Genomic DNA, 21,207 nt, shown 5'->3' on the forward strand with positions numbered 1-21,207 from the left:
AAAATGGCATTATTTCATTCTTTCTTATGGCTGAGTATTATACCATTGCATGTATATTAATTTTAACTTTTTATGTCAAATAGTAGTAATAGAAAGGACATTTGGAGAAAACTTATGCACATTTGCCAATTGATTTGTGTATTCATATCAAAAACATAGAGTTAAAAATGTTATGATATGTTGCTGTGATAAGTACATGTGAAAGTGTTTCCCTTCATTTTCTAGGTAATTCAGGGGAGTGTTGAGGATGGATGTATACTATTTTCATGACTTTGCAAGCCAACACGTGCAGTCTAAGACTGTTATTGTAGATGCATTGTCAGTATGTCCAGTCTTCAAACAATACAAGACATGCAATTTTAAGTGTGTGAAATTAGGAGATTATATTCTTTCTTTCTTATCTCTGTGTGATAGAATTTCCCACTTCTCAAAATCTGAACTGTTGGGTGTTTTTCTATACCGTATAATCTTTGTCAAATTAAACATTTAAGCTTAACATGTTTATACAAATTGACCATTCGGTTTTGAATGTTTGTCTTTAATTTTTTTTAACCTACCAAATGACAGTTCAAAATGAACTAAATGGCTTACGTGTCAAATCTGTCACCATCTTACATTTTTTGTTTTACCGATGGTGATTAGTGGATAATTTGTGGGATGCTGTGACCATTCACTACTGCAAACAAATAATCTTATGACACATATTGTATTTCTACCCACATTTTAAAATACCTTCTCAATATTCAAAATGTATAGGCTTTCTTCTCTGAGTAATACAGCACCTTTTCCTTCTTCCACAAATCACTCGGAATAGGTTGCAAGTCTTGGCTTTATGTGGATTTTAGAGACGTGAGAGAAACCATCTCAAAAGATAAAGTGTGGATTGGTAGAACCGTATATTCATTCCTTCATTAAGCATTTATTGGTCCATTATTCAGTGTTCAGAATTTTTGTTTTGAACACCTAAAGATAACAATTCAGTTTGATAGGACTTCATAAATGTACTTTATAATTTAGATTTAGGTTTTCATGGCTTTATCAATTTAGCTACATACAAGCGGGGCTGTTTGATCATATTCTAGTTCCTGGCTTCAACGTTTCAAGCCTCTCCAGGGCAGAAATGAAAGATTATGAGTGTGCTACATTTCTATAGCTCTGTCACTTCTACCCCAACCCTAGCTTACTTTCATGTCTGCAGTAAAAATTTTGATCCAGGTCAGATTTGTGTGAACGTTATTTTTTTTCAGATTGACTGACCCTGTGACTGAATTTTGCAATGAATCCTTATCAGGTTGTTATACGCCACTGCAACTGGGCACCTTACAATTAGGTGGAAGAAACATGTTACCAGAGGATGTGCTGACTGGATAAAAAGTAGGTTTTACCTTGTTTCATTTTTTTTGAGCATAGAATCTACTTTAAAAGTTTGCAAGTCTTTAAAGCATTAGCTCCAGATATTTTAAATGTGCTAAGGTGAGAAAGTGCAGTGAAAAACATAAAACATTGTGTGAAGGAGATTCTGATGTACTATTTTATTAAAGAAAGTAGATGGAAGTTCAGGAGCATATTGGCAAGAAACCCCCAAAAGCTAGGTTTTCCTGTTTTAATTTTCCTAACAACTGGTTGTGAGGTGATGGATAGGTCATGGTCTTCCTTGTGTCCCAAGGTATCTACAGACTTCAGATCATAATTTGTAATCAATTAGTGTTGCCACTCTGAATTGACATAATTTTGACCAAAGTCAAAGGAACGGTGTTTTATTTAATTCATCCAAAATGGATAAATGAGCAATGTCTATAAGACAGTTTGAAATTGAAAATAGCTCATAGACTTCCCATGACTATCTTGAAAGGTGGGATGCAGAGTGATTAAAATATCTAGGTTGCTTGGGTTCAAATCTTAGCTCAGCCAGTTACTAACTGAGTGACCTTGGTCAAAGTTTCTTCCTCTCTCTCTCTGCATTAATCTCCTTGTTTGTAGAATGAAGAACACTAAGCTCACAGCTTTGTTGTAAAGGATTAAATATTTCATAGATGTAACGTATATAAAACAGTTTCTGGAATACAGTAGGCACACAATAAGTGTTTTTTTATTATTATTTTATCAGTATTATCATTAGCATCATTATTGTTATTTTGGAGTCCATTTTGGCGTGAACCCTGGAGTCCAGGGTTTTGGATTGAAAACCATTGATCTAAACTCATAAACTCACTAAGCTGAATTTTTTAATTAATTAATTAATTTTATTTATTTATTTTTGGCTGCGTTGGGTCTTTGCTGCTGTGCGCCGGCTTTCTCTAGCTGTGGTGAGCGGGGGCTACTTTTTGTTGTGGTGCACGGGCTTCTCATTGAGGTGGCTTCTCTTGTTGCAGAGCACGGGCTCTAGGCGCCCGGGCTTCAGGAGTTGTGGCTCGCGGGCTCTGGAGCACAGTCTCAGTAATTGTGGTGCACGGGCTTAGTTGCTCCACGGCATGTGGGATCTTCCCAGACCAAGGCTTGAACCCATGTCCCCTACATTGGCAGGCGGATTCTTAACCACTGCGCCACCAGGGAAGCCCACTAAGCTGAATTCTAATTTAGAAAAATAAAAATTAGTCAAACAGGCATTTATAAAACAATATTCTCATTGTTAATTAGAAAAGTTATAAACTATTAGGCATTGTGTATATATGATCTAAACAGTTAATTCAAAATAGTTTGCCTCTTTGTATTTTGACTTTCTACATTGAGTTGACAAAGATTAGTCACTATATGAACCTTATTTGCTGACAAATACACAGAAGACTTTTCCATCCAAGGGTGTCCACAGGCTGAAAACTAGATCGTTCTTTTGGGATTGACATTATTTTATCTAGAAATCAGCTTTCTTTTTAATTTCCAGCAGTATTTTCTCCCTTCCTTCCTTCCTTCCTGTATTGATAACTATAAGGTAAGTTTTCTGTGCTACAGCCTGAGGATGCCACATTTGGACCATATATCCAAGTATGTCAAAGAGTAGAAAGTTTTCTGAGTTCTTTATAGTTATACATACTGTATAAAAGACTCAGGGTAAAAAAAAATTATGTATAAAAGAGCCCATAGTCTATGTATACCATATTATGAATGGTATATATTTAGAATAAATTTATTCTAAATTATAGACTGCACTGTGTGATATACTCCCAGAAAATACCATCCTAGTAACACACACTTTTGTTTATTATTTCACTTGGGAAGGTTGGTTTTGCCTGGGCAGCCCTGACTTAAAAGTAAAACAGGTTCTATCTGGTGAAGCATCTTATCTGAATGTTGCTTGAAAAACTCTGCGTTCTGTAATAATGTGCACAAAATAATGTAAACTTAAACAGGTGCTGGTCTGGTTTTATTACATTTAGTTCTGGGCTATGTAGACAAATATCTAAGGTACATTTGGCAACATATAATAATATATCACTGGTACAAAAAATGTTTTGTATGTGAACAGCATCACTGTACTTTTTATTTAAATGTATAGATTTGCCCTAGAGCCATGCTGTCACTTCTGTTTATTAAAATACGTGGCCTTAAGAAACACTATCATAATACATCTCCTCAAGATCTGTAGAAACCTCTGGATTTTAAATTTTTATGTTCTGATATTTTCTTCTAGTAATGAAACAATCCCAGTTTCTCGTAAAGAATAACACATTTGCAGAACCTCATAGGAATTCTAATTTTTAAACTGGAAAAAATTGTGATACTAGGAAATATTATTAGAACTATTTTCATTCGTTTTCACTTTAAAAGAAATGGTCTAAAAAGAGGTTTTAAACTTTTTTTTTTTTTTTTTAATGTGGACCATTTTTAAAGTCCCCACTGAATTTGTTACAATATTGCCTCCGTTCCATGCCCTGGTCTTTTGGCCACAAGGCATGTGGGATCCCACCTCCCCAACCAGGGATCGAACCCACACCCCCTGCATCAGAAGGCGAAGTCCTTAACCACTGGGCCGCCAGGGAAATCCCTAAACTTTCTTTTTTAAGGTCTTTGTACTTATTCTCACTTTCTACATTCATAAAATCTTGTTAGCTCTTTTACATCATTGACAAGAAAAAATACCAAACATAAACATGAAAAATAGACTATTTAATAGTTACCAGTTGAAATATATCAATACTTAATTTTAATGGGAAATAATTAAATTCTCAAGTATATGTCATACAATTTGGTCCATAATGGTAGATTCATTTGGAAAATCCAGAGTATTACTTTTTTCTTTTGTAATAATAATTTTTGATTCACTTATAGTTAGTTTCAATTAAAGTTGAAAATATTCGTATCATAAGGCAAATAGCTAATTTGTATAGATTACTTTGAGGCTTCTCTATTAAATTTTGTTTTGTTTTGTTTTTTTTAAACATCTTTATTGAAATATAATTGCTTTACAATGGTGTGTTAGTTTCTGCTTTATAACAAAGTGAATCAGTTATACATATGTTCCCATATCTCTTCCCTCTTGCATCTCCCTCCCTCCCACCCTCCCCATCCCACCCTTCTAGGTGGTCACAAAGCACCGAGCTGATCTCCCTGTGCTATGCGGCTGCTTCCCACTAGCTATCTATTTTACATTTGGTAGTGTATATATGTCCATGACACTCTCTCACCCTGTCACATCTCACCTCTCCCCCTCCCGATATCCTCAAGTCCATTCTCTAGTAGGTCTGTGTCTTTATTCCCGTCTTGCCACTAGGTTCTTCATGGCCTTTTTTTTTTTTTTCCTTAGATTCCATATATATGTGTTAGCATACTGTATTTGTTTTTCTCTTTCTGACTTACTTCACTCTGTATGACAGTCTCTAGGTCCATCCACCTCATTACAAATACCTCCATTTCATTTCTTTTTATGGCTGAGCAATATTCCATTGTATATATGTGCCACATCTTCTTTATCCATTCATCTGATGATGGACACTTAGGTTGCTTCCATGTCCTGGCTATTGTAAATAGAGCTGCAATGAACATTTTGGTACATGATTCTTTTTGAACTATGGTTTTCTCAGGGTATATGCCCAGTAGTGGGATTGCTGGGTCGTATGGTAGTTCTATTTGTAGTTTTTCAAGGAACCTCCATACTGTTCTCCATAGTGGCTGTATCAATTTACATTCCCACCAACAGTGCAAGAGGGTTCCCTTTTCTCCACACCCTCTCCAGCATTTATTGTTTCTAGATTTTTTGATGATGGCCATTCTGACCGGTGTGAGATGATATCTCATTGCAGTTTTGATTTGCATTTCTCTAATGATTAAAGATGTTGAGCATTCTTTCATGTGTCTGTTGGCAATCTGTATATCTTCTTTGGAGAAATGTCTATTTAGGTCTTCTGCCCATTTTTGGATTGGGTTGTTCGTTTTTTTGTTATTGAGCTGCATGAGCTGCTTGTAAATCTTGGAGATTAATCCTTTGTCAGTTGCTTCATTTGCAAATATTTTCTCCCATTCTGATGGTTGTCTCTTGGTCTTGTTTATAGACTCGAGACTCATATTTGTTGGGTTTTGATCATTGAATATGATACTTTGTTTATAAAATGGTCAATCATCTTATGTCATACTTAGCAATATATCTGTGTTTGTGACTTTTCTAGTAATCAAATCATGTCTGATAAACTTGTATAGAAACGTCTTTATAAGAATTCAACAAATCTAATTCTCACAATGATTGTTGTAACTGAATATTGCACTCAATCTTTCTGTCCATGTCCTAGTCAAGATCTCAGAGATCACTAATAGTCCATGTTTGTTTTTAAACAATACTTGTAAATATATGATGACATAGGAATTTATCAATCTATTCACAATATTATTAACAAAAATTATATTAATAACTATTTGTATTTAGCTAAAATAGTTAAATACTCATCCAGTTAGGAAGATAGGGTAGTAAAAGTGTGACTCTAATGTATTTTAAGATGATGTAGTGATACTGCCACAGTAAACTTCTGAATTACGAGTACTATTTTATATTTTAATATTGGATTATGTGTTTTAAATATTCTTGTTATCCTTATTCTTCTCACCATTCAAGCATCAGTAAGTCTTTTATGTTCACTGCGTCAAGCACACAATATTCAGAAATATCCCTCCTTTTAATTGTTGAGTCAGAAGCATTTAGTGAATTTTATAATCTTTTTTTTTTTTTTTTTTTTTTGGCCACGCTGGCTCGCAGGATCTTAGTTTCCCTGACCAGGGATTGAACCCACACCCTCAGCAGTGAGAGCATAGAGTCCTAACCACTGGACCACCAAGGAATTCCCTGAATTTTATAATCTTATTTAAAAATATCAACAGCTCAAATTTGGATGACTCAGAGCATAGCGCTTAAACCAATAAGAGAGAATTAGTGATGAGTAGAGATAATACAAAGGGCTGGATTGTCAAATCAGACTCACTCACATGAGAAATCTTACCCAATAACAAGCTTTGCTAATAATTTCAAGAAGACATATAATCATGAGGCACAGGTGAAACAGGGAGAGATCTGGACCTTCAGTGCAGTTACTCAGGTTATTTCTTGCCAGTCAGGATGCGCTCTGGCTCAGGTTACTACGTGCGCCTCTGTGTGACATTTGTGTCTACATAAACGACACAAAAGAGGGCCATTTTGCTATGACACATTATCATTTAATTTCCAGGTGGTTGTATAGCTTATGTGACATCTTCCAGGAAGCCATGTGCCATAAATTTGTAGATTACAGGTTTGTTTAGTACCAACAATCGTAGGCAAATCAAGTATATTCTGCTAAAATATTTTCATAGATGAAGACTCTCTTGAGAGAACACCATGAGCGTGTGTGTCAGGCCATCTGTTGTCAGCATGATTGTAAGGAGATTTGGCTAGATTAGCTTCTTTGTTTCCAGGGTGGCTCCCCATCTCCCTCCTCCTGCCACGAGGGAGATTGTGGATTGCAGATATAGTGCTTAATGATTTTCTTTCCAGGAGCCATTCTTGAAGAAGATGGGTTCAACCACAGGGCAGGAAAGAGACTGAGGAAAATGCATTTCGTTTAATGGTTGCTGGGTCTTTGGAAAGAGTTTTAGTCTTTGATATAATCTTCTCAGCTGAGTCCAGGGAGAAGGTATGACTCTGGAGACACCTGATAAGTTTGGAGATATCTCAGAGCTGAATATGCCATGACTTAATGCATCTCAGGGCACAGCTAAACAAGATAGCAGGTGTCTTGGAATATTGGAGTTGTAGGCTGTCAGTGGTTGAGTGTGGTACCTTGTGGACCAGCCTGAGTCATAGCAATGTTATGGAGTTCTGCACATCCAGGCCAGGCAAGTTGAGGGAAGATTTATAAATTTACCCTGTTTACAAGAAAGGTGTGGAAATAGGTGTGAGAGCCTCACCACTGGAAGAAAGGATGTATAGAGCACAGACCCGTCACTGGATGTCATGGAGGATCAGAGACATGAACAGCAGATGCAATAGAGATAGAAGATGATACCTAGACAAGGCAGGATCAACTGGGCTCAGGGGAGGCCAGCGATGGTACCCACCATTACATGGGCAAGATGCCCTTGCTTCAGTTGCAGGAAAACATGTAAGGCCACTGGAAATTACATAACTTCAGGGAGAGGAGAAGAAGGAGCAAGAAGGGAATGAGGGAGAGCAAGAGAGAGAGAGAGAGGACTCAATTGGATTCAATTTTACATTGCAAAGGGCTGTATTTCCTTAAATTGGCAAGATAAATTCTTCTGGTCGGAAAACACATTGCAAGCCAAATTCCATTCAGTTATAGAACAATAAATATTATATTTTTTGAAAGACTGAATTCATGACAGTGGAATTTCAAGCAAGCTCTGTTACCTTTGCTGAAGAACAAATGGTAGAGGGAATCTGTTTAAAAAAAAACACGTCTGCTCTTACTAGCTGTGTTACCTTGATCATGTTACTTAATCTTGTGGACTCTCAGTTTCTTTATTTATAAAGTAGATATAACTATGTTTATTCATACAGTTGCTGTGAAGAGTAAATGAGATATAAAGGAAAGCATGTAGCATGTGGTCTGGTACACCTATTGGTAGATTTCCAGTTAGTGTTTGGAAAAGCATAATCTGAAGCAATGTAATCGATGTGATACTACTCCTTATCATTCTGCAAATTATTTAGTGTCTGCTTCCACACTAAGACAATTCTTCCCTGACCCTTTGAGATTTGAAGTCACCATTTTTGTTCTTCTGTTTCTGAGACCCAAACATTTCCGGGACCCAGAGGTTGTTTGTGGCAACCAAGTTTTCTACTGTTATTAGAAGTGGGAGTTGTAGTTGCAAATGGGTGAAAAAATGTATCAGGTACCACAAAGTCCCTTTGTACTAGTGTGGTCATAGTGTCATAGGTCATAGTCAGTCAATGAATCCTTACAGATGTGGATCTGAATTACACCTTACATTTCTAGAAGTAGCCCTCTTGTTACCGAACCAAACTTGGGGCCGCTTGCCCACGTGCAGTAAAGCCAATCTACTGACAGCAGGTTGTAGTGAAGGGAAGTCCACATTTATTGCAGGGTTCCAAGCAAGAAGTCCGGGTAACTAGGGCTCAAAAAGCCTGAACTCCCTGAAGGCCTTCAAGGAAAGGTTTTTTTTTTTTTTTTTTTTTTTTAATACATTCATTTTTCAGTGAACATTTAGGTTGTTTCCATGTCTTGGCTATTATAAATAGTGCTGCTATGAACATAGGGTTTCATGTATCTTTTTGAATTATAGTTTTATCTAGTTATATGTCCACAAGTGGGATTGCTAGATCATATGGCAACTCTCTTTATAGTTTTTTTGAGGAACCTCCATACTGTTTTCCATAGTGGCTGCACCAACTTACATGGCCACGGACAGTGTAGAAGGGTTCCCTTTTCTCCATACCCCCTCCAGCATTTGTTAATTGTAGATTTTTTTTAATGATGGCCATTCTGATCAGTGTGAAGTGATACCTCATTGTAATTTGGATTTGCGTTTATCTAATAATTAGTGATGATGAGCATCTTTTCATGTGCCTATTGGCTCTCTGTATGTCTTCTTTGGAGAAATGTTTATTTAGGTCTTCTACCCATTTTTCCGTTGAGTTGTTATTTTGTTATTGAGTTGTATGAGCTGTTTGTATAGTTTGGAAATTAAGCCCTTGTCAGTCTCATCATTTGCTAATATTTTCTCCCAGTCCATAGGTTGTATTTTCATTTTGATTATGGTTTCCTTTGCTGTGCAAAAGCTTATAAGTTTGATTAGTTCCTGTTTCTTTTTTGCTTTTACAGTAAGTCCCCTACATATGAACAAGTTCTGTTCCAAGAGTGCGTTTGTAAGTCCAATTTGTTTGTAAGTCCAACAAAGTTCGCCTAGGTACCCAACTTACACAGTCGGCTATATGGTATTGTACCGTAATAGGTTTATAATACTTTTCACGCAAACAATACATAAAAAACAAACACAGAAACAAAGAAAGCATTTTTAATCTTACAGTACAGTAACTTGAAAAGTACAGTAATACAGTACAACAGCTGGGATACTCGGGCTGGCATCGAGGGAACAGGCGAGAAGAGTTACTGATTGGAGGAGGGAGGGGAGGTGGGAGATGGTAGGGGTGAAGGATTATCAGCAGTAGGAGACAGAGGGCAAGCTGCAATTTCACTCATACCTGACGTTGATGGCAAAGGTTCTGGTTCCTTGCTGGATTTAATTCTATCTACCCTCTTGAAAGAATGATCCATTGATGTCTGGGTAGTAGCTCTTTTTTTCTCATCATAGATGACAAGGTAGCACTGGATTGCAATCTGAATGGCTGCTGCCACCTTTGGGTCCCATTCTAGGTTCGGGTCCTGTGCCTCAAAAACTAACAGTGCTTCCTCAAATAACGAAGATTCCCTTGCCATTTTCTGTGTCGTGAATCTCTTCAGTTCTTCAGTTACTTTTTCTTCCTCCTGTCCCTCTTCATCCTTTCTCTGGGCCTCCAATTCCATCAGTAAGCTCCTCATGTTGCACAGCAAGGAGTTCAGCGAAATCGTCCTCTTGCAGATCTAGCTCCAGCTTCTCGCTGAGGGTCACTACGTTGCTGAAGACCTCTTCGGACTTCTGATCTACCTTCTCAAATCCACAAAAATCATGAACAAACTGTGGGCAAAGGTTCTTCCAAACCCCATTCATCGTGACCGCCATACCCTCACACCATGCAAAGTCAATGTTTTTTATGGTCTTGTAGATGTTATAGTCCTCCCAAAGTTGTCCCTAGGTTGTTCCTGATTTGTCACTTACCTTTACTGCCTGACAAAAAGTGTGACATAAATAATATTTCTTGAAAGTCGCTATAATGCCCTGGTCCATAGATTGGATGAGCAACGTAGTATTTGGTGACAGATGCAGTACTTTGACGTTGGGATGAAAGTCATCCATGAATGGGGGGTGGCCCAGAGCATAGTCAAGCAGCAAAAGAATGTTTTGCTGGAACGTCCTTCTCCAAGCAATATTTCTCTACATCTGGGATAAAGTGGTGGCAAAACCAGTCCTGGAACGTGGCCTGTGTAATCCGGGATTTGGGGTTACGCTTCCACACAACAGGAAGAGAGCCCTTGGCTATGTTTTTAAGGGTTCTTGGGTTCTGTGAATGATAAACTAAGAGAGGTTGCAGCTTCAATTCACCGGAAGCATTGCCACCAAACAACAGTTAGCCTATCCTTTGCTGCTTTATAGCCCGGCATCAACTTTTCCTCCTTACTGATGTAACTTCGGTCTGGCATCCTCTTCCAGTACAGTTGTGTCTCATCCACATTAAAAACCTGGTTGGGTAAATACACACCATCATCAATAATTTCTCAAAGTGTTTCTGGAAGTTCCTGGACAGCTACCCTATCTGCACTTGCTGTCTCTCCACTTACTTTTACATTGTGAAGGCTGGCTCTAGCCTTGAACCGATGAAACCAGCCATGGCTGGCATTAAAAGATGTGCCCTCTGATTCTTTGCTGTGTTTCTTCTTCAAGTCTTCATAAAGGCTTTTAGCTTTCTCTTGAATCAGCGTTAAGTTGAGCAGGACTCAGCGCTGATGTTGATCCTGCATCCGCACACTGAGCAAGGAAAGGTTTTAAAGACAGGGTGAGGGAGGGGTGTGTGTGGGGTGTGTGATCAGCTCATGGACATTCTTCTGATTGGTTGGTGGTGAGGTCATCGGGAGTCAACATCATCACCCTTCTGGTTCCAACCAGTCTGGGGTCTCCGTGCTTGTGAGCAGCAGACAGTTAACCTCTTCCACCTGGCGGGGGTTTCAGTATCTGCAAAACAGCTCAAAGGACATGGCTCAGAATATTATCTATAGTGCTTGAGGAGGAACTAAAGGTCCTTGACTTTGTTTAATGGCTAAACTATTATTATTTTGTCTTGCTTGACTGTTTTCCTTTTTTCTGCATTTTTTCACTTCTCTGATTAAATTTACTCTTTGAAACTCGGGGAGAGCCTAGGAGGCTAAAGTTTTTCTACAGACAAGAGACAGGCCAAGGACATGGTGTATGGGGGAGTGTGCTCCAGAAAGGCCCCATAGGGTCCTGCTCGGTTACACTCTAGCATCCATCTTTTTTTTTTTAACACTGATGTTTAATTATTTGAATTCATTGTGGGACTTCTACTGTCCCATCATAATTTATATGAGAGGGCAAAGCAAATACAATTTGTGATATTTCATTTATTATTCATTTATTTATTCATTTCTATTTTACAGTATCAGTGGAAGTACTGATATTATGGGCCTGTGTGCATTTTCAAGAACTTCCGTTTTCCTTAAAAGTAATAAATAATACCTGCAAGCTATTGGGAGCACTTGTTCTCTTATGAGGTCAGGAATGTGCAGGTATAAAAGATGCAGTATTTCCCCAGGATATGTTTTTTAAGCACCAATCAAAAGTCAACCAGTGTCTTCATTTTCAAAAGAAGTCCACTGAGGTTTGCAATTTCGTTTGTGTTTGGATGCTGGAAAATAGGCATGAAACAAATTAGAGACCGAAGGCTACACTGCCATTTTGTCTCCTTTAGATACAGCGCTTGAGGTGGAAGAAAGCTGGAGGGGAACATGGCTGAGTTTACCATCTTTTAACAAGTTAGTCCAAAACAAAGCACATTTCTGCCTGTAGTTTTTTTGAATTTTAAAATTCTTTCCAGGGAAACAAACATATAATTTAAACTTTTATAACTTCCAGTTTTTTTCTACTATAAATCCCAAGATACACAAACTTAGGGTTACTTCTCCAGATCATTATTTTGTCAGCCACATTTTCCTTCTTTATAACTAAAAGTTCCAAATAATTTGCATGTTAATGTGAATTTTGAAATCCGAGTTAGTTATTTTGAAAAATTAACCTGACTAATGTATTTATTACCTTACTAAAAGTTACCACAATGATCATTTTAAACGTTCTGTTTAGAATATTTTTAACTTCTTCTTGTTCCTTCAGAGTCTCTTTTATTTACTTTTTATTATTTGGAATTTGTAGTTTAAATTTATGCTTGTATCCCTGGAGATTCAGTGATAAGAGACTGAAAACATCATAATGAAAATAAGAAGATGTGGTTTTTATTCTCAGTTCTGTCACTAACTAGCTCTTTGCCCCTGGGCTCTCATTTTCTTCCCTGAACCTGTGTTTTCTCTCTGGTAAAATGAAGACAGGGTGTTAAAATTTCCCTGATTTCCTTTGTTCTAACCTCTTCTGAAATTGCTTCATCCTTTTTTTCTTGACTTTACTTCTGACTTTCCTAGCACTTATCGTAATGTATGACGGTTTTTATCTTTCATAACTATGCTTTTGAGACTACAGTCTTGTGGCAAGGTGGAGGAACATGAGATCCGTTGGAATAATATACCAAAACGGACATTATTTAAATAGCAAATAAAATATGTATCATCACTTGGAACCTGGAAGTCCCAGGTTCAATGAGAAGCATGATGTTTCCTATATGCCATTAGAAATGTGTTAGGAATCCAGGGACAAACTGTGTTTTTTCTTACATGCTCACGGCTTTCTTTGAAGTCAGCGGGAACTGAATACATGTAATGCGGTTAGAACATGGCCTTTGTAACAGGTGTCATTGTTGTCTGTAGCTCACGTTCTTATTCTGCAAAACTCCCAAAGAGTGTTTGTCAAATTCAATTTCAAGTCTGAGAAGCCAGTTGTGATGATTTGCTTTAGCATCATGGACTGAAGTTAGTAGAAATGGTGCAACTGACACGCAGGATGAATTTACTGGCCTGGAGCTACTAATTACAGAGGCTGTGTTGGCAGAACCTGAAATGTTTAGATGAAAAACCCAAAGCTCTTAAGAAGATTGGAAGGAACATTTTTATCTAAGGAAGCAGTGGAATTTTAAATTAAACATGATCGGAAGATGATTGTATACTAGTTTAAAGTCATCCCAGGTGTTATATTATTATAGACTTCGAATCAATCATTTTGTGCAAGACTAATACTTAAATGTGGTTTTATTACTCTCTTCTTCAGAAATCTTGAGATGAGAGAAGGAATCTTCATTATAATAACTGACATAAAACTGGAATTAGAAATGAGAATAAAGTTAATATCCTGGAAGAAACAATAGGGCTGTATCCACAATTACCTGGAATATATCTATATTTGCTGTGTATAGCAGAGAGAGCCTCTCTCCAAAATTATTTCTTGAATCGGATTGGTGTGGCCAGTTCACAAGAAGTTTAACAAAATCAAAACAGACAAAGCAACGTATCTGGATGGTATATGTCTGACAGATTTAAAGGAATCCAAAGAGAAAACTGGGGTTTTATGAGACAAAATGTATATATAAATTATACAAAATGTATAATTTATATATAAAAAGCTTAATGATGTATTTCAAATTTGATTATCAATTTAATTCACATAAGGAAGTATGTATGAATTAGCCTCACCTCCACAATGGATAAACTATAGACATTTATAAATGGGAGAAGAAAAAAAAAACTCTGAATACTTAACAAAATGACAAATTAGAAAAAAATAGGTTATGTGATTTTTCACTCTTCCAATGGTAAATCATGCTAATTTAGGTTATATAACTAAAGAAAGACCCGCTTTATATAATCTACTTGAATTTCTAAAGAGTATCTTTGGGGTTCCACAAAGAACTAGGGTTTAATATATTATATCAGTGTAACATAAATAGTTATTTTTGCAAGAAAATGGCTCAGAGCTAGAAAATAAAGGGAAAGGGCACAGTTATTCTGTGCTAGAGACATGCCAACATTTGCATCAGCAGAAGGTTATCAGGTTAGTTTTATGTTTGATAAAAAGTAATATACAGAGTTTTTTAAGCATTTAAATATTTAATAGCTATTGACATTGGTAGCAGAAAAGCATCTTAGTTTCAGAGATGGTATCCTAAGGTGTTAATTTATAGTAATGCAGCAACCAAAAGAGCCAGTGTAGTAAATGAAAACAAAAAAATAATAATTTATGCAGAAAAATTCTTTTCAGAATCTAAAGCTACATGATAGACAGAGGTGGGTATAAACTTTTAGACTTAAAAGTCTAAAAAATAAACTAAATAGCAACCAAATCTAAACATATAAAATCATGAATGACACAAATGAGGTAAATAGTTTTTTTCTACAAAAATCTTGTAATGCTAGAATAAATGTACACATTTCAAAATCCTAGTAAAGAAGAAATTTTCTAAAAATAGGAAATTTTACTTGATACAATGAATAATAGAATTTAAGGAATCTAAAGATTAACAGTTATAGAGAATACAGTTTAATAAAAAGGATTAAAGATTTCTTCTTTTATCAAGGAGCCACATATAACTTATTATATCAGTGTTCACAATAAGCTAAATAATCCTAGGATCAAAATATTGTTGTTAAAAGTTGTTAATCCTACTTATTCATTTTAATATTATATATAATAATGGATAAAATGGTATAATATTTATTTATTATAGATGCATGTAAATATGCATCTGTAATATACTTTAATTTTTGGAAAACTTCAAACATTTTTTCAGGATTGATCCATATATGAACATCTGACTTGATTATTAATCATTCTTAGCTAACATTAAAGTTGTTCTGAGTTTTGATTATGGAATATATATGAAAGAATATCTCTACTGACTCATTGTTAATACTACCTCTTTTACAATTAATCATACACCATTTTATGATATTTCTCTTTAAATTTTTATTTGTAGCAAGCTTTTCATCAATTTTTAAATTGATTGTTTAATTCTTCTTGTGTTCAAATAGTAATTTTAATACTCCCTTAAATACTCCACAACACCTGCATAATAGACAATCTAAAATTATTAAATTTCCTTGTATTTGGAAAATTTCTAATTATTTAATCAAAACTACTTCTCATTAATTTCATTGTACTGTGGGTTGAATCTGGTTTTAGGTGAACCTTAAATTCTACCTGTTTATTCCTATGTAGACAGAGCCTGACTGCGGTTGTTGACTTAGGCCGTTTTTCATGAAACAAACCTAGAAGATATCTTGACCAAAATGTAAACAGAAATTGCATGCTTTTTAATGGCCCCACTGCTGGATTGTACTTTGAGGGGAATACTGCTACTTATCAGACCCTAAGTTGTCTTTTGTTGCACGTGTTGAAATATAAAAAACCAGAAGGAAATAATTGTTTATCTGAAAAGTTAGAGTTCATAATCAGCATTAGAAGAACCAGTTCTTTTATTTATTTATTTATTTATTAAAATTTATTTATTTATTTTTTTTGGCCATGCTGCATAGCATGGGGGATCTTAGTTCCCTGACCAGGGATCGAACCCGTGCCCCCTGCAGTGGAAGCGTGGAGTCTTAACCAGTGGACCGCCAGGGAAGTCTCAGTTATTTTATTTATTTTTAACAAGTGACTTTAAAATGTTCCTATTATTGATCTGCTCTGGTGCAAAGTATATACAACAGAAATTGTCATATGCTGGTTGTTGGGTTGGAGAACAACCAACACATGTTTGCAGGAAATGGGATCTATGGAAGGAGATATGTTTGCTGTAGAATTTACTGGCACTGGCTTCTTCTCAGCCTAACAGGTACCATCCTTCCCATTCAAACTGGAGTCCAGTGAGCAATGACAGTCCAGTTAACATGCAGTGACAGTCCATTTAGTCATCATATACTTTCCATTTACAAGTCAAATAGTCAAGATAGTCTCTTAGGTTTTTTACAAGAAAAGGAAGCCAAAACCCCAACTCTGGCAAGATGTTGTTTATGTAGATACACCATGTATATTTGGTATGTATAGAAAAAAACAGGAATTACTCTAGATTCATAACATTGCAATTAAGAATGTAATTATAGGGCTTCCCTGGTAGTGCAGTGGTTACGAATCTGCCTGCCAATGCAGGGGACACGGGTTCAAGCCCTGGTCTGGAAAGATCCCACATGCCGCGGAGCAACTAAGCCCATGTGCCACAACTACTGAGCCTGTGCTCTAGAGCCTGCGAGCCACAACTACTGAGCCCACGTGCCACAACTACTGAAGCCCGCGTGCCTAGAGGCCGTGCTCCACAACAAGACAAGCCACCGCAATGAGAAGCCTGCGCACTGCAACGAAGAGTAGCCCCCACTCACCGCAACTAGAGAAAGCCTGCATGCAGCAACGAAGACCCAATGCAGCCTAAATGAATAAATAAAATAAATTAAAAAGAAGAATGTAATTATAATTAAATAATAATTCTAAAAATAGATTATAATTATTACATAATTATATACTTTAATGCAATTTAAGGAAAAATTTAAATCAATAAACATTTGTTCATTGTGGGTGTTGTGGAATGTATATACCAAAAATTAGTTTCTGTCTCGAAGTAATAAACAAAAAGTTAAAAAATAATAGAAATTTTTTTAGAAATTTTTAAAAGTGCTGCGGTGGTACACAATTATTAATTGTGAAATGCATGCTATAAACAATGAGACAGAGGAATATTATTTCATGTGTGTTTCATAACTAAAACTCACACCATGGTTTTGGTATGTTAAGAACAATTATTACTCTCTAGATCTGGTATTCACATGTGAATTGGTATTGCTACTAATATCATATGGAATGTATTGAATATGAAATGTAAAAAGTTTGTGAAAACAAAAATTTGAATCCATCAATTGGCTAAGATTTCATTTATTCAACATTTTTTTCTTCCTAGATGAACAAAGAATTTCAGTTCATTCTCTATCTAGGTTACCCTTAATTTTGAATTAGCAGAGCCTATGTTGTAAAAGGTTTTACATGTCTTTAGGAATCTGAGTAAATATGCACATTTTTTTCCTTCTCCATATATCTACGATTAAAATTTGTATCTTTCTGAGAAACCTGCAGATTTATAAAGAAAGAATAGCTAGGCTAGTAAAATTAAAATTAGCATCTCTCCAAGGAAACTACACACTCTTAAAGAAAGAAAAGGCTGGTTACTGTGAGGAGTACTTAAGATCCAAGGAGTGATTTAGTGTCATACAGTTGCTCTGTCTTTCCCTCTGGTTTTATGAAATGAATTATTGAGCAGCAACTTTGTTTATGTCATTAAGATTAAATCTCTGTCAAAATTGTCCTGGAAGGGGCTTCCCTGGTGACGCAGTGGTTGAGAATCTGCCTGCCAATGCAGGGGACATGGGTTCGAGCCCTGGTCTGGGAAGATCCCACATGCCACGGAGCAACTAGGCCCGTGAGCCACAACTACTGAGCCTGCTCATCTGGAGCCTGCGCTCCGCAGCAAGAGAGGCCGCGATAGTGAGAGGCCCGCGCACCGCGATGAAGAGTGGCCCCCGCTTGCCGCAACTAGAGAAAGCCCTCGCACAGAAACGAAGACCCAACACAGCCTAAAAATAAATAAATAAATAAATAAAGTGTAAAATTAAAAAAAAAAAGTATCACTTCCATCTTTACAACAATAAAAAGCCAGATAATCTGCATTAAAAAAAAAAAATTGTCCTGGAAGAATTCTAAAAGATCTGGGAAAATGGTTTTGGTATTAACAACGATGCCAGTTTTTCACATTAAAAAATGTTGCTGTTTCTGACATCCTAATTTGTGTATTTGTGGGGTGTGTGTGTGTGTGTGTGTGTGTGTGTATTTGGAGGGCAGAATGAAAAATAACTAACTTAAGAGTGGTAGACAGATATTCCATTAGCAGTATCACGTTTCTTTTTTGTATATGCAAGTATGAAAAATTTGGTGTGTTTGAGGGTGAATGGGTATGACTTGTTAAATACATTTATAGATGGCCCATTTTTCTATCGTATGCTACTCAAACTCTGAAATGCTAAAAGACAGTAATATTATGAACTGTTGAAAATACAATAGGTATTAGAATGAGAGATATATGACTTGGGAGGTTATCATTCTACTGTAGTTTCCAAAAGTAGTTTTAAATAATTGTTTAATACATGTAGAATGCTGAATGTGATCATATTTGAAAGACAACTACTTTTTTTGTATATCTTTTTATTTTTTTTTAATTGAATGAAACATTCTTTGAATTCTGTAGTGCTTTATGATTTTCAAAAGTTTCACACACATGATTTCATATAATCCCATAATAACCCTTTTTTCCCCCACCCCTGTATTGCCCCTTGCCCCTTCCCTCTCCCCACTGGTAACCAGAAGTTTGTTTGGTATATCTGTGAGTCTGCTTCTTTTTTGTTTTATTTACTAGTTTGTTGTATTTTTTAGATTCCACACATAAGTGATATCGTATAGTATTTGTCTTTCTCTGTTTGACTTATTTCACTTAGCATAATGCCCTCCAAGTCCATCCACGTTGCTGCACATGGCAAAATTTCATTCTTTTTTTTAATGGCTGAGTAGTATACCACTTTATTTATCTATCTATATTCCATTTTATATATATATATAAAACACCTTCTCTATCCATTCATCTGTTGATGGACACTTATGTTGCTTCCATATCTTGGCAATTGTAAATAATGCTGTTATTAACATTGTAATTTTTCAAGCTAGTACTTTTGGGTTTTTTTTGGATACATACCCAGAAGTGGAATTGCTGGTCATATGGCAGTTCTTATTTTTAGTTTTTTGAAAAACCTCCATACTGTTTTCCACAGTGACTGCACTGATCTACATTCCCACCAACAGTGTACGAGGGTTCCCTTTTCTCCACATCCTTGTCAGCATTTGTTATTTGTGTTCTTTTTGATGATAGCCATTCTGACTGGTGTGAGATGCCAGCTCACTGTGGTTTTGATTTGCATTTCCCTGATAATTAGTGATGTCAAGCATGTTTTCCATGTGCCTTTTGGCTGTCTGTGAAAGACAGCTACTTTTGATCATGGATGTTCTGTGCCTACATACTGTGATAAAGTCTTGCATTAATAAAATGCTAGTGAAAAATTTATTTTCTTCCACATCCAGATTTATTGTTTTTATGATTCTTTAGCTTAAGGAAAGAGAGAATTTTTAAAACGGTGTTCTGAATTTCTCCTTGAGAGATTTTTGGCATTATAGGAAAAACCCCTTGATCTTAATATTCTTACCGTTCATGGCCATACAGTGCAGCATTCTACTTCGTCAACTACCTTAGTGTAGTACCTAATCTTGTGGAGAACAGCAGTGTCTCAAAATGTTAAATTATTTAACAAGCCTCACAGCTTTAGCTAATGATCTCACTTTATTAGAATGCAGTCTAAGGAAATGTGAGGTAAAGGAAATCTGTGGGAATTCAACACACTGAGTGATAACAGGAAGCAGGATCTAGTCCTTGAAGCCTTATTGGCCTAAATTCCCATTGGCTGAGTTTTCTATACTTCATTAATTGATTACTATTCTCAGCAATTCATCCTGCTTGGAAAGAGAGGGTCACCCATATATTAGTGTCCTTTTGTGCTACACCTTCCTCCTGGGTGTCTCATTTGTGATCATCTTTTAAGCCGTTATAATTTAATGTGTATAAGAATTGCTTAAGATGCTTATTGAAAACCAGAGACTATCAGTACAGGTGTATCTATATTGTGTAGGTACTGTGGGAGCTTTCTGTTGGAAAGACTCTACTCAGAGTGGTATTTGATAGTCTTATACAAACAGACCAAAGCTCATTTGATGTGTAAATTTTTAGATGGAGTTTGTAACAGTAGTAGTAGAAATCAGAGTAATAATTATTAAGATATCTTTATATATATTTATATTCACAGTTTTACAGAAATATTTATATGCATCATTTCAGAGATATGACTAACTTCATAATAATTTATTCCATGTTTATTGATGACTCAGGTGCTCAGCTGGAGATGAAGCCCCAAAGACTAGGGAGTTGTACTTAAAACCACCATGAGGTTAATTTCCACTCTTAGCTCTGAAAGTACTTGCCTACTTTAATTTTCTCATTCATATTTTTTATTTCTCGAACATTAAAAATCCCCCCCAATTTCTTGAGAGATTATATAATCTAGTACTAGGCTACACACAGTCATGATTAATATTTACATGAAAAGAAGAAAGCAAAATAATTTAGGCTCTTTAGGTCAAAATAACAGTGACATATTAAAGTTGTAACACAGTATTCTAATTATTTCTTTGAAAGGCACAGTAATATTCAATAAAAAAGGCATTGTGAAAATTAAGAGCCCACATCAAGATTTTCAGAGTTAAAAACGTAACAATAAGAAAAAGCAGCTTAGCAGCTTCACTATGGAGGAGACAATTCCCCAGAATATCAACATCCCAATTCAGATTTTAATTGCCTTGTACTTCTAGTTATGTGAACAAGTCTGATAAAGGAGAAAGGGGGATTTCATGTAGTTTTTCCTCAATGAGATTTCATATTTTAAACTAATTGTTTTTAACTGTGCTGCTTTTTTCTTGTTTGGACAAAAAAAAAGAACAAAATGAATGGAGTTTGAAGTGGTATAGAAGCCTATCTTGGTTCAAATGAGAAATTCTGAGTTCATAATCTGAAATTTTTTCATACTTTCAGGTGACACAGTAAAACCAAAATTCAAAGCTTGTTCTGTCACTAGGTTCTTTAGGACTATTTTGGAATTGATATAATTGGGGGGTTACTTTTTGCTCATAAATATAGGAGAAAAAGCAAATAAATTCACCCTTATCTTGTGAAGCCAAGCAGGAAAACATGGTTTTTATACTGAATTCCTGTTTTTGCAATTATTGTACATTAAAATAGTTACGGTTTGGAATACAATACTAAGTAACCAAGAGATCACTGAAGAAATCAAAGAGGAAATCAAAAAA

General features: G+C 36.0%; 1 protein-coding gene across 1 annotated transcript in view; it reads left to right on the plus strand.

Moving 5' to 3' along the window:
- LOC309630376 (uncharacterized protein) overlaps window positions 1-21,207 on the plus strand; it is a gene marked incomplete at its 5' end in the record, with an annotated part of 1,321,579 nt that overhangs the window by 362,971 nt on the left and 937,401 nt on the right. The window contains one exon of the mRNA XM_082395555.1: window positions 1,292-1,374. Coding sequence (XP_082251681.1) covers window positions 1,292-1,374 — 83 coding nt within the window. The remainder of the gene's footprint in view (window positions 1-1,291; window positions 1,375-21,207) is intronic.

This window comes from Balaenoptera borealis (genome assembly GCF_965194805.1).
Source record: "Balaenoptera borealis genome assembly, chromosome: 1".
Taxonomy (NCBI): Eukaryota; Metazoa; Chordata; class Mammalia; order Artiodactyla; family Balaenopteridae; genus Balaenoptera; species Balaenoptera borealis.